Source organism: Lepus europaeus, chromosome 14, assembly GCF_033115175.1.
Source record: "Lepus europaeus isolate LE1 chromosome 14, mLepTim1.pri, whole genome shotgun sequence".
Lineage (NCBI taxonomy): Eukaryota > Metazoa > Chordata > Mammalia > Lagomorpha > Leporidae > Lepus > Lepus europaeus.
The window spans coordinates 47,341,307-47,356,117 of NC_084840.1; the positions used below are offsets into that span (position 1 = coordinate 47,341,307).

Below are 14,811 nucleotides of genomic sequence, written 5' to 3' on the forward strand. Positions count from 1 at the left end.
TGGTAAATGCTACAAAATGAGATTTTGGGAAGCTCTTTTTGTTGTGATTGATTTCTTAGGAACAAATTGGTTGTTAATGTGAATGGATCACTTCAACTGATTTTTTTTTCTTCTCTAATGTGAAGGTTATGAAAATTTTTAAAAATATTTATTTATTTGAAAGGCAGAGTCAGGCAAAATTTCATCCAAATAAATTTCATCAAAATAAATAAGTAGATGCATACTTTTTAAAGGATTTATTTATTTATTTGAAAGGCAGAGTTTATAAAAAGAGAGGCAGAGGCAAAGAGAGCAAAGATTCACTCCCTAAATGGCCGCAACTGCTGGAGCCAGCCAGGCTGATCCAAAGTCAGGAGCCAGGAGCTTCTCTGGTTCTCCCACATTGGTGCTGAGGCCTAAGGACTTGGGCCATCTTCCACTGCTTTCCCAGGCCATACCAAGAGCTGGATTGGAAGTGTAGCAGCCTGTACTGCAGGCATGGCTCTACCTGCTAAGCCTTCATAACTATCAGAATTCATATGAAACATGTCTCATAAAAATATATCTTTGTTTATATAAGATGAAACTGAGAAGTCTTTCACTGGTAAAATATTTTTATTAGTGACAGTGATCTGTAAACAACTAAAGACTTTATGAAGATACAAATATTTGCCACATAGACTCTCAAGAGTAGAGTAAATAATAAGGTGTTATAGAATAAAGAGATGATTTAGCCTGTCTTGACTCAGGCTTATGGTTTTACATATCTTGATGATACTGGGTCATAAATGAAGAATGTATAGAACAATACATACAGCTGAGACCAGGATATGCTTTGGAACTTGTTTTCTTAGAAAATCACCTGATTTTGTTTTGGTCTTTAAGGATTTGAATAATCAATATGCTTATTTACTTACTTTTAAAAAGGTATTTTTTTTTGGACAGGCAGAGTTAGAGAGAGAGAGAGAGAGAAAGAGGAAGGTCTTCCTTCCGTTGGTTCACCTCCCAAATGGTTGCTACGGCCTTCGTGCTGCGCCGATCCGAAGCCAGGAGCCAGGTGCTTCCTCCTGGTCTTCCATGCAGGTGCAGGGCCCAAGGACTTGGGCCATCCTCCACTGCCTTCCCGGACCACAGCAGAGAGCTGGACTGGAAGAGGAGCAACCGGGATAGAATCCGGTGCCCCAACTGGGACTAGAACCCGGGTTGCTGTCGCCTCAGGCGGAGGATTAGCCAAGTGAGCCGCGGCGCTGGCCAAAAAATTTTTATTTATTGAGAGGTAGAGTTATAGACAGATAAAGGGAGAAATAGAGAGAAAGGTAGAGAGAAAGGTCTTTCTTCCACTGGTTCACTCCCTAAATGGCCAGAACTCTGGAGCTGGGCCAGCCTGAAGCCAGGAGCCAGCAGCCTCTTCTAGGTCTCCCATGTGGGTGCAGGGGCCTAAACACTTGGGTCATCTTCCACTGCTTTCTGAGGCCATCAGCAGAGAGTTGGATTAGAAGTGGAGGAGCTGGGACGTAAGCTGGAGGCCCATATGAAATGTTGGGACTGCAGCCAGAGTTTCGAATGCCTTTTGATTATATTTTAGCACCATTCCAAACAACTATCATTTCTTTATACTGTACCATGTAAGTCTCTTCAGCAGCCCCTACCTCCCTTTTTAAATGAAACTTTAATGTAGAGTATTCCCCACCATGTCTCATTTTCATATGTTATCTTAAAAGGATTTAACACCAAAGCCTACATCATTTCTAGATGACTTCTATAAACTGGGCAACAGTTTTATATTTTTAACACTATCTAATGTAAAGTTCTTTTAACATTGCATTGATTGCAAGTTAGTGCTGGCTCACTTTATCTTGCTTTTGTCTTTTTCTTAGCTTAAGTTATTCCTGTTAGGCCTATGGTTAAACTTTACTTTTGAGGAACATATGTGGTCAGATGTGTAGGTGGTGGTGTCCTGGGAGATTCTGCTATACATATGGTGCCTGGGGACATATTTTTTCTTACATAATATCTAGAGAATTTCCAACTATCCCTCTTAAAGAGTTTTTTTTTTTTTTTTTTGGACACCAACATTGTCATTGACAAAGGTAATATAGTTGTTTCCAGGGCTAAGAAGCCAGGTCCTTTGAATTACAGCATTATCAATTATTTTTCTCTTGGAATGCCATATAGAAATTTATTCCCTGTATTCTGAGGGCTTTTGCCTTATAGCACTGTTTCATTTTCTCAAGTCATCCTCTACTGCTTCCCCTTTTGGGTGGGATAAAAAAGGAAGAATCTTTTTTATTATCATCTTTTAAAATGAAAGGTATAAGAATGTGAACTAAGTTTCATGAGTTTTACACTGTTAATATAAGTGATGGATTTCTGCCCATATGCAAATGAAATAATTAACATAACTAAGTTATAAATTCTATTTTGACTACATGTTCAAGTGTTTTAAATAAACAGTTCCCATCTGATGAATTTATCTAAAACACATTGGCATGTTCACAATGGTTGCTAGACTTCCTCAAATGATTCCATTTATTTTTAGACACTGGTGTAGAATGGTTTTTCTGTAGCATTTTGCCCACAGTCATACATTCCCGCACTACACTGTTGTGAGAATTCCAATACATTTTGTTTTCCTACCTCTCATATCCGACTATTAGCTTATACTTTTTTCCTCTTGCAATTTTGTTTGGCGTACTCAGCCAGACTTTCAGGGTGAATTTCTCCCTATTTTTCTGGCCTATTTCTTTTTCTAACCTTTAAATCACTGGCAACTTTTGCTGATTTCCTTTCTCCTCCCTCCCAACAGAAATTTCCATGCAGTATCGGCATGATGGAGCTTGTCCAACAACTAGTAAGTTGTCGAACTGGGTTGGTAACCCAGACTTTTTGACTCTTACTCTGGTACCTTAGGTCACCTTTGAACCTCTACATTTATTTTCCAAAATGCAATTGGTTCTTAATTGAAGAAACTTCATTCTCCTACAGAGATATCTTAATATACTGCTTTGTGTTATGTTCTAGATCTGTTTTACAGTTGAATTGTATGCAGTTGAATTTTGATTGTTGGCTGCTTAATATTTTGCTTCCATTGCAGTATTATGACTTCTGCTCCTTGATGAAATAATATTTTCAGTATTTTGGTTTCCAATAGCCTTAATGTTAATATAGTTTTTCAGTATTTGTGTATTGGCATGTTAGGCAAGGCAGCTTTCTTAAAACTCTGAATATATTGAGAGTTGATTATACTGACGTCTGGGAAGAGAATGTTTGATAGGATTAGATGGTATAATGAGGTTTTTCTTTATAATGAATACTGTTGAATGTGCCCTAATACAGTAGATACACCTTTATAGAATTGCATACTATAGAAACTCACTTTACCAACACATTATGATGGTTAGATTGTTAAATGTCTTTTTAAAGGTGATTTAAAAATATTTATCACTGAAGAAATTATTGTCATCACTTACAACAGTATAGCTAACATTTTCTCATTGAATAATATATTGGTAAATGGAATACAATATTTAGAAATTTATACTGTGTTAAAAACTGAGCCATGCTTGCAGTTTTAATAATTCAAGCCAAGATACGTGATTAACTTACTGAAATTTCATTAATACTGATGCAGTCTATGCCTGTGTGTTTCTTTTGTGTGTTTGTGACTGGTCTTAACCTGAAGTCCTTTTTTCCTTACTTGAAAGCTTTCTCAGAGTTGCTGAATGCAATACACAATGGTAAGTTTTATTAGAATCTTCTCTGGTGGTTTATTTATTACAAAGGTTGCCTTTTGTTGAGAATCCCAATGGATAGTTAGCATGTTCTGTTGACTAGATGAAATCCAGCACTTCAGTTGTTGAGCTTAGTGAAAACTGTTTGTAGATTGCTTTACAAGGATGATGATAGGTCAGTAGAGATCTTCAGTATGGCTTATAATGTCTTTTTGTGAGGGAAATTGATAAAAGTATTGTTCTGGTTCTGAATGTCATATTTTTGCAAATAGTTCTTCTGACTCTGTTGCACTATTTCTTGCCATTGCAGTTAGTAATTGGTACCTTCATCAGGAATTTGCTGCAAAATCACAATTTGTTATGTAAATTTTGTTCTTTAGGATTTTGGTTTATTAATATGTAGAGTACTTTGATTACTTTACCCCATATAGTGAGTGAATAAACAGGAGATAACCTTTTAAATTGTATCTTGTTTGGGATGAGTTTTTTTTTCCCAGTGGAGTTGTGTCTTCTTCTGGGTTGCATTCTGAAATTAGCATGTAAAGCAAATAGTATCATCTTTTACCTTCACAGTGTAATTATAATGAAGTCCATTTTACAAAATAAAAAAAAAAGTCTTAGCATTTCTTCAGTTTCCTCAAGAACCTTGCTTAATCCCTTGATATTTGAAATTTTTCCTTTGAATCTAGTATCATCTATTGATTTTCATTTATTAAACTAATCTTACTTGGTGAAGACTGTATAATTTAAAGTAGTTTTTCAATATATTTCTATTAACTGTATGAAATCTTGCATATTTTGATGATATAGTTGAATTTGTAGTTGGTTTACATTGTTTTTGGAGTATATTGCCAGAGTTGGGCCAGGCTGAAGTGAGTGGTACTAGAGAGCTGGACCAGGAGCCAGAATTCAGGCCAAGTCTCCTGGCCTGGCAGGAACTGGGTCACTTGAGCTATCGCTGTGCCTTCTAGGATCTGTAGTGGCAGAAAGCTGAAATCAGGACAGCTGGAATCAAAAGGCACTCTAATGCAGGACATGGGCATCTTGACCGTGAGGCTAAGCATCTAGACCTTGGATCTAGGTTTTTCTTGTTTAATTTTTTTAAGATTTTATTTATTTTAAAGAATTTGATTGTGTGTGTGTGCACATGCGTGTGTGCACGCATGTGCATGTTCTCTCCCCATTATTTGAAAGGGAGAGAAAGAAAGATCGATCGATCTTCCATCAACTGGTTCACTGCATAGATGCCTACGATTGCCATGATTGGGCCAAGCTGAAGCTAGGAGTCTGTAACTCCCATCCAGATCTCCCATATGGGTGGCAGGGATTCAAATACTTCAGTCATCTGCTGTCTCTGAGCGTGCACATTAGCAGTAATCTGGATGGCAAGCATAGAAGCCAAGTCTTGAACCAGGCTTTCTGATATGGGATGTTTTTGTGCCAGCTGGCAACTTACCAACTGCCATAAAAACCTATCCTTCGACTTAAACTTTGAATTACAAAGACAAGTCTAGGGTTGACACAGTGAATGATACTTAGCCTGTGAGTGATTTTTCTTTTTTCTGAGTGTTAGGTTTTTAAAAAATTGTGGCATAATATACAAAACCTAATTTTTTCATCTTGTAAAATTGAATTATATAGCCATTAAAAACAATTCCCGATTTTTCTGCTGTTTCAGTTCCAATACAGTGCAGAATTTGACTTGATGAGAGCATACATCCTTATCTTCCTTCTCTTACAGATGAAGCCATCATTCTTCCACTATTAAGTATCATATTAGCTGTGGTTTTATTAAAATGAGCAGAATGAGGAAATTAGATTCCTGATCAATGTATATTTGTTTTAGGTCCTTCCTTCCTTCTTTTGAATCTTTGATTCATTTATCTGGTTGGAAGGCAGAGTGATAGAGTGAGAGAGAGATACTCTGTCCGCTGGTTCACTCCACAAATGACTGCAGCAGCCTGGTCTGGGCCAGGCCAAAGCCTGGAATTCCATCCTTGTCTCCAAAATGGGTTGCAGGGCCCATCTTCTTCTGCCTTCCTCCCCACATTAACAGGAAGCTGGATCTGAAGCAGACCAGCTGGGTCTGGAATACAGGCTATGATATGGGTTGCCAGCATCAAAGGTGGCAGCCTAACTTGTTGTGTCACAATGCTGGCTCCTCTGACTCCTTTTGGTAGAATTAACTCACCCTCCCTCTCTCTTGTTTAATAGTTTTGCATTCTCATATATGATGTTATCATACTTTTCTCTAGTCTTATCTTTGTTATTCCTCCATACAATTGTTTTTATTTCTGTGTTCTTTATCTTATTCATGTTTATCTCAGATTTGTGAAACGTTAATCTCTTTCATTAGGCAATTGAGATTCTGGATAATTTTAATTAGGAACCTTTTATCTGCCAAGTGCCATTTGGATATGTGTAATATCATTCCTGGTCTATACAAAATTATCAAATTAAAAATGAGCCTGCTATAGATACATTAAATTTTGAGTCCTGCACACAGTTTCATTGGCAGAGTCAGACCCAGTAATTTTGCAGGCTTTACATGGCCTACAGGCTGAACATTCCTCACTCCTGCTGTAGTATGATGCATGTAGGAAGATCTTACATAGAACTTTATAAAATTAAATTTTGGCCGGCGCCATGGCTTAACAGGCTAATCCTCTGCCTTGCGGCGCCGGCACACCAGGTTCTAGTCCCGGTTGGGGTGCCGGATTCTATCCCGGTTGCCCCTCTTCCAGGCCAGCTCTCTGCTATGTCCCGGGAGTGCAGTGGAGGATGGCCCAAGTGCTTGGGCCCTGCACCCGCACGGGAGACCAGGAGAAGCGCCTGGCTCCTGGCTTCGGATCAGCACAGTGCGCCGGCCGCAGTGGCCATTGGAGGGTGAACCAGCGGCGAAAAGGAAGACCTTTCTCTCTGTCTCTCTCTCTCGCTCTCTCTCACTATCCACTCTGCCTGTCAAAAAAAAAAAAAAAAAAAAAAAAAAAAGAAAGAAAGAAATTAAATTTTGCTATTTTGCTGAAACTTATTCTGAAAAAATTAAAGACCAAGGAACTATATATTAGTAATGCTGGGCATTGAGTTTTAAGTATACATTTTGTAAAAAAGATTTATTTATTTGAAAGGTACAGTTACAGTGTGGGAGGAAAAGAAGATGGGAAGGAAGAAGGGAGAGAAGGAGAGAGAATCTCTTCTCTTCACTGGTTCACTCCCCAAATGGCTACAGCAGTCAGAGCTGGGGTGATAAGGAGCCAGGAGTTTCATCCAGGTCACCATGTGAGTGGCAGAGGCCCAAAGACTTGGACCATCTTCCACTGCTTTCCCAGGTGCATTAGCAGGGATCTGTATCTGAAGTGGAGCAGCTGGGACTTGAACCTATACCCACAGGGGATGTGAGTGCTGCAGGTGGTAGATTTACCTGCAATCATACCTTAAACATGCATCTTGATTTGATGTTTCTCAGTATCTTAGACATTTTTGGATTTGTATGAAGTATGCCATAAACTTTACAAATTAGTATTTTCAGGTAAGGAATGAAGAATATCACTAATATACAGAAAACTGCTTCTTAGAAAGTACCTCATCATTCAGAAAAATAAAATTAAGCAACATAAAATGAGTTTTATATGATCAGAGTAATTTAAAAACTTAAAAAATGAAGAAATAATGTTAAATTATTTTTCCAAATAAGGAAAAGTAAACAGAATAGTTAAGAGGAATATATAATATAAAAGTCTCTGGAAATTTTGGGAACTTTGGAAGGCAGTTGGGAAAGGCAAGATATAGATTCCCATGAAGCAAAAGTGCTTTGCATTTTATAATATTTGATCGTGACTTGGAACAAGGCAGCTGGACTAACAATTCAGATTTCATGATCTTAATCTAGAAATGTAACTTCTCTGTTTCACATAGGCGATGTATTTAAATTGTTAATAATGTTGAAGCAAGTAATATGTATAGAAAGCATTAGTTTTATAGCCTTTTCAAAAGTAGCATATCATTATTCTGGTTTTCCTCTTTCTTTCTCAGTTATAGTTTTAATCTAGTGCTTTCCCCACCTTTTGTTTTTAAGGGAAAACTTTTATTGGGGGAAATGATCTAGTGCTTTCTACGTTGTTTGTTTATACATTTTTCTTCCTTGTTAGACCTTGTTAGGGTAACTGTTAGGCTTTATTCCTCTTTATCAATATTTAGCTTATCATTTGATAAGCTCTTCATGAGAGTTGAATGCATGATTTGTTAGTTGCTAAACAATCCTTGAATAAGTTTCATGTATTCTTGGTAATTTGTTTTTCTTTGATAAATAAGTTTTTTTATTAGCAGTTTAGTTTCTTTCAGTGTAGTATCTTGGTTCTTTGATGCAGCAGTAAAATTGTTTCATTTGTTCGACTTGGGGTTTTTCACTTTTAATTTTATTTTTAAATAATAAAGTAGTTGAAGGCTTAGGCTTGTTTGCAGTTGGTCGCTAATTGATCTTTCTAAAAAATACTTTTGGAAAAGCTCAGGAAATGCTTTTTAATGTTTAATTTTTTTTATGATAGGGCATTTAACGATAGGGAAGGGAGCATGACCAGTCTCCCATCTGCTGGTTTACTCCATAAATGCTGCTAAAAGTCAGTGTAGTCTGATAGATGCTGGGCAACTCCATCCAGGTCTCCCACATGGGTGGCAGGAACTGAATTGCTTAAGCCATCACCGTTGCTTCCACAAAGATAGAGTATGGAGGCCAGGAAATCTGATTACAGGAGACAGGCAACTTAATATATGTCTTTTTGTTTTGTTTTCAAGCTGATTTTTAAAGTATAATTTTTATTTTATTTGAAAGGCAGAGGGAAAGATTTTGCTTGTTCAATCCCTAGATGCCTACAACAGCCAGGCCAGGACAGAACCAGGAAACTAGAACCCAGTCCAGGTATCCCACATCGGTGGCAGGGTTCTAAGTACTTGAGTCATTACCTGCTGCCTTCTAAGGTATCTATTAGAAGGAAACTAGAAGTGAATGGAGCCACGTCTTGAACATAGGCACTCATAAGGGAATGCACATGCCTCAAGTGGTGTTTAAATCACTGTGCTGAATGTCTGCTCCTTAGCCTATGTCATTAATACCAGAGTAAATGTACACTTCACTAGTTGATATTTGTATCCCATTTATTATACATTTAAATTCCCTTTAATTAAGGTACTTATTGTTTATCATGCATAGACTTATTAAACAAATCTCATTTGACAGAAAAGATTAAGTATTGTTAACTGATTATTCTCATGTATCTACTATAGGGTAAGTTTGAGTATGAATATCAAAGATTTTACAGGTGGACATTTTCCCTGAGGAACAGATTCCGACTTGTATTTGTCGGATTAGCTTTTAGGATACTGGTTTTTGTTCTTCATCTGTGTCCATGTCTCCTTTGCATTACAAGGAAGTCTAAATAGGAATCTAAGAACAAAGATGAATAATCCTCAAGTGCGTGCATGATGAAATATTACTGATGGGACAGGTTGTCACTGTGAGAAGCACTGATCTAGGTCATTTGAGATCTAATTTATTTATTTTTTAATTATTTACTTATTTATTTGAGTGAGTGAGAGAGAGAGCGAGAGAGAGAGAGAGAGATATATCGATCTTCCATCCACTGGTTCACTCCTCAGATGGCTGCAACAGCTGGAGCTGGACCGATCCAAAGCCAGGAGCCAAGTGGATCAGAACTGGAGCATCCGAGACACAAACTGGCAGACTGGTGCCCACATGGGATACAGGCATCACAGCGGGTGACTACCTGCTATGCCACAATTCTGGCCCCGAGATCTAATTTTTTTTTTAAATACAATAGGCTTACTTTTCCTTCTTACTGAAAGGAAAGATAAGAAATATACTTATGGGGCAAGTGTTGAGGTACAGTGGGTTGCAACATCTGCATCCCATATTGAAGTGCCTAGGATTGAGTTCCATTTTTGTCTCTGCTTCTAATCCAACTTTCTTCTAATATGCATGGGAGGCAGCAGATGATGGCTTACGTGCTGAGTCCCTGTCACTCACATGGGAGACCAGGATAGAGTTCCTATCCTGACCCCAGCTGTTGTGGGCTTTTGGAGAGTGAACTCTAGTGAGTGGAAGATCTCTTTCTCTGTTGCTCTACTTTTTCAATAGATAAAAATCAATAAAAATAGAAATATGCCTGCATAGCGTGTTTTATATGTTTATATGGCATATTTCAGCACACTTATACAGTAAGTTGTCAAATCTCAGAATATACCAAGTTAGAACTACACTTATTCCAATACAGATGAATGCTGAATATGTTGATGAGGGATAAATAGGGCGAAATATCAATGTAGATCTTGAGCTTCATAGTAAAAGGTTGCAAAGTACACTTGTAAAGGATTGAATTCAAACCATGGAGAGAGGTAGCTGAAGGAAAGTAACCAATCCTTCTAATTGCTCTCTTAAATCAGAAAAATGGTAAGAAAATAAGATGAGTTTGAGGATGAAAGAATACATAAGAAACAATATGAAGTATTGGGCATGGCTATGATTATACCAGTATAGTGAAGAATTTGATTAGTACTGTATGACTTTATAATAAGTAGCAAAAGATTTATTCTTCATATAAGACAAATAAGACTACATTTTAAAACATCCAAGCTATTTTGTCACTATTGGTTCCTGGAAAATAGGCTTCAAAGACTCCTAAGTGATGAACGCAGTAATATATTACCATTTAGTTGGTGAGTCAGCTGCATAATTTTTGATGTACATGTTAACCACTGTAAAGTGAAATGAATTTATTAATGTCTCACTGAAACTTCAAGAGTCTTGATCGGAGAGTTCATATGGCATTAGGAAATTTAGTGTAATAGTTAACTTATTCAATTAATTTTGTGGAAATGCCATTAATCTCTTTAGACAGCTGTTAATGACTTTGTAAATTTACAGAAACTTTTTTTTTTTTTACATTAATCCTATTGATTTTTTTCCCTCTAAATTCCTCATCTGATCTATCATGGTAGTTTTTAAAAACTGGTAATTAAAAGTCTGAAATTAAAGTGTGTCTTTTCTTTAGACAGAGATGACAATTCTACACTAACAAAGCAGGAACTTAAATTCATAGGTATGTACCAGTCTTAAGCACATGGTTATAAAGGTAATAATGTTAATACTAAAGTAGCTTATAAACCTTCTGTTAAACAGTATTCAGGATTTAAAATGATAAAAAATGATGTCCTGAAAGGAATTATTCATATTCTTGCATGGTTGGTGGGAGGAGCTCTGTTATGATGTTTTTATTGTTGTGCTTGTCTGGATTTGTCATATATAGTTGATAGATTTTAGAATTCCTAAACCTGTTTTCCTGTAAGCATCTAGGTGCTCAAGTGTTTGATTTATAAGAATACTTTCTACATCTTTGACCCCTTTTTTTTTTCCACTGAGAGGAGACAGAATCTGAGCCATTTTCTATGATTTATATCCTCTACCTTTTTAAGGAGTCACTTAAATATTTCTGGATCAGTTAGCAGTAAGTATGTGCATTCTGAAATAGAGATGGATTTCACACTGTTACCTAATTAGGTATGCATTTCTTACCCCTTTTCCATGCAAAAACTCTTGAGTTTTCACATGCTAATAACAGTCAGTTTGTAGCCTCTGAGTGCTTACAATGAAACTTTTCTTGTCAAGACTATTGGCTTTCTTTTTCTAAGATTTATTTACTTACTTGAGAGACAGAGACATATAGTCATTTTTTTTTCTTTTCTTTTCTTTCTTTCTTTTTTTTTTTTTTTTTAAGATTTATTTATTTACTTGAAAGTTAGAGGGGCCAGTGCTGTGGCTCAGTGGGTTAACGCCCTGGCCTGAATCACTGGCATCCCATATGGGTGTGGGTTCTAGTCCCGGCTGCTCCTCTTCCCATCCAGCTCTCTGCTGTGGCCTGGGAAAGCAGTGGAAGATGGCCCAAGTCCTTGGGCCCCTGTACCTGCATGGGAGACCTTGAGGAGGCTCCTGGCTCCTGGCGCAGCTCTGGCCGTTGCGGCCAATTGGGGAGTGAACCATCAGATGGTAGACCTCTCTCTCTGCCTCTCCTCTCTCTGTGTATCTCTGACTTGCAAATAAATAAATCTTAAAAAACCAGTTACACAGAGGGAAAGAAGCCTTGTATTCACTGGTTCACTTCCCAGTTGGCCTCAATGTCCGGAGCTGTGCTGATCCAAAGCCAGGAGCCAGGAGCTTCTTCCGGGTCTCCCTTGTGGGTGCAGGTCTCAAGGACTTGGCCATCCTCCACCGATTTCCCTGGCCATAGTAGAGAGCTGGATCAGAAGCAGCTGGAACTAGAACCGGCGCCCATATGGGATGCCAGCACTGCAGGCAGTGGCTTTACCCACTATTCCACAGTGCTGGCCCCAGATAGGCATAACTTTCATCTGCTAGTTCACTCCACAAATGCCCACAATCATCAGGTCTTGGGCAGGGTAATGCAAGAGCCAGAAACTCCATCATGTCTTTCACAAAGAAAAGAAGAGACCGGCCCAAGTGTTTGGGCCATCATCACTGACTGCAAAGGAGTGTGGATCAGCCAGGAATCAAACTTGTCCTCTGATATGGCTGGCTTAACCTGGTTCGCCACAAATCCAGCCACATTATTTTTTCAAAAACTTATTTCTTTATTTGAAAGGCAGAGGGAGAGAGAGGGAGAAAGAGTGAGCGAGAGAGAGGGAGGGAGGGAAGGAGAGAGAGAGTACCACCCAACTGCTGGTCTATTCCCCAGATGCCCACAACTGCCAGGAACTGTTAACTCAATCCAGTAGGATTGGAAGGGTACTTAAGTATTCAGCTATCACCTGAGTGATATCACCCAGCGTGCATATCAATGTGAAGCTTGAATCAGGAGCAGAGCTGAGACTTGATCTCAGGCTTTTCAACATGTGATGCAGGTGTTTCACAAATGCCTCTCCCAGGTGCTTTGTTTTTTTTTTTTTCATTTGACAAGTATATTTAGCATATAGTTAATGTTTTTCTATATGTGAGATACTTGTTTGTTTTGGAAAGATAAGTATGTGCTACAAATGGATCATACTATTGGGGGACCACAGAATCTAAAGGAATAGGAGTATGTATATTAACAATAGTTAAAAGAGTTAGTTATTACTTATGCAATATATTACATTATATTATATTATACAATATAATAGGAGTTCAAGGTTTGGGAAAACTACTTTGAACTGATGGAATGAGATGTCCAGAAAATGTAACATTTGATCTGGTGCTTAAAGATTGTATAAAATTTAGGTATTTGGAGATATCAATTAGAGCTGAATTCCCAGTCTCAACTATACGGTTAGCAAAAGCAGTGTCACAAAAGTGAAAACACATTGGCTGTATAATGTGGTAGTGATGTTGATATTTGATATGAGATTTCTGAAAAATTAATAAACTTGGCTGTTAGGCCAAGGAGTTGAAAGTGAAAATTGTTGATATTTGAGTTGCAAACAGCCATGATAAAATCTGTTCATTAGGAAGGTTCATCTAGAACTAGCATATAAAATTTAAAAGTTCTGATGCTGAATGGAGAAACCAAATAAAGTTATTCTTGTCAATACAGATTTACTAAGGGCCTTAATGAGGATGAATGTCAGACTGATGAGATACTTTATTCAAGAAGAACTGGTAGTTGTGTTCAGTTAATTTAGCATGCAGATATATTGAGCATGAAATAAAATTGGAACAAATTCATATATGGATAATAACTGAAACTCTGAGGTGGTCACTGCTGATAAATGTTTCTTGAGAAGACAAAAGAGGTTGGATCAGGTTTATTTTAAAATATGGAAGTCTTGACAGGTGTAAAGAAAGACACTAGAGAGATAAAGTGTTAAGTTTCGGCCGGCGCCGCGGCTCACTAGGCTAATCCTCTGCCTTGCGGCGCCAGCACACCGGGTTCTAGTCCTGGTCCGGGCACCGGTCCTGTCCCGGTTGCCCCTCTTCCAGGCCAGCTCTCTGCTGTGGCCAGGGAGTGCAGTGGAGGATGGCCCAAGTACTTGGGCCCTGCACCCCATGGGAGACCAGGATAAGCCCCTGGCTCCTGCCATTGGATCAGCGCGGTGCGCCGGCCCCAGCGCGCCAACCACGGCGGCCATTGGAGGGTGAACCAACGACAAAAGGAAGACCTTTCTCTCTGTCTCTCTCTCTCACTGTCCACTCTGCCTCTCAAAAAAAAAAAAAAAAAAAGTGCTAAGCTTCAAAAGAGTAATATTGATGGACTAAAATCTGGAACAGATGGGAAGAGAAAAGTTGAACACGTAGAAAAATTATGTTTGAGGGAATATACAGAGGCTAGCAATGAAGCATTCGGTATTTTGTATTAATGTATGTTTAAATTACTAGAAATTTTAAAAAGATCAATTATTTCTTTCAGATATTTGTGGTAACTTGAATGTGTTTGCAAAAGTATTTTCTTTTCAGTATATTTCAGTATATTTTGTATTAATGTATGTTTAAATTACCAGAAATTTTAAAAAGATCAATTATTTCTTTCAGATATTTGTGGTAACTTGAATGTGTTTGCAAAAGTATTTTCTTTTCAGTATATTTCAGAATAGTGCTTCAGTGATTAAAAGCATCCTTATTTATTACTCTTATATTTGAGGATTAAACTTATGAGCTACAGTTATTTCCTTTTGTAATTCTCTCTTCTTTCTTATATTCTTTATCTGAAATACCTCTTTGAGTTAGAATATATTTTTTTTTTTGCTTTCATCCTGTGCTCTGCCTACCTCTTACTGAATTAGTCACAACCACTCCCATTTCCATATATATATATATATATATAGAGAGAGAGAGAGAGAGAGAGAGATAAGATTTTATTTATTTGAAAGGTAGAGCTACAGAAGAGGGAGGGAGAGAGAGAGAGAGAAAGGTCTTCCATCCTCTGGTTCACTCTCCAAATGGCCACAATGGCCAGAGCTGAGCTGATCCAAAGCCAGGAGCCAGGAGTTTCTTCCAGGTTTCCTATGTGGGTGCAGGGACCCAAGGACTTGGGCCTTCTTCTGCTTTCCCAGGCCATAGCAGAGAGTTGGATTGCAAGAGGAGCGACGGGACACAAACTGG

At 38.0% G+C, this 14,811-nt stretch overlaps 1 protein-coding gene across 20 annotated transcripts in view; it reads left to right on the plus strand.

Annotated features, from left to right (window-relative positions):
* Positions 1-14,811, plus strand: part of MLLT10 (MLLT10 histone lysine methyltransferase DOT1L cofactor) — a 230,032-nt gene that overhangs the window by 165,792 nt on the left and 49,429 nt on the right. For 11 of the 20 annotated variants that reach the window (XM_062210551.1, XM_062210549.1, XM_062210562.1 and 8 more), the window contains 3 exons: positions 2,786-2,830; positions 3,684-3,716; positions 10,775-10,822. The exons of 2 other annotated variants lie outside the window; for them this stretch is intronic. In XM_062210551.1, the coding sequence (XP_062066535.1) occupies positions 2,786-2,830; positions 3,684-3,716; positions 10,775-10,822 (126 nt within the window). The remainder of the gene's footprint in view (positions 1-2,785; positions 2,831-3,683; positions 3,717-10,774; positions 10,823-14,811) is intronic. 7 more of the 20 variants (XM_062210553.1, XM_062210559.1, XM_062210552.1 and 4 more) reach the window with 4 other exon arrangements.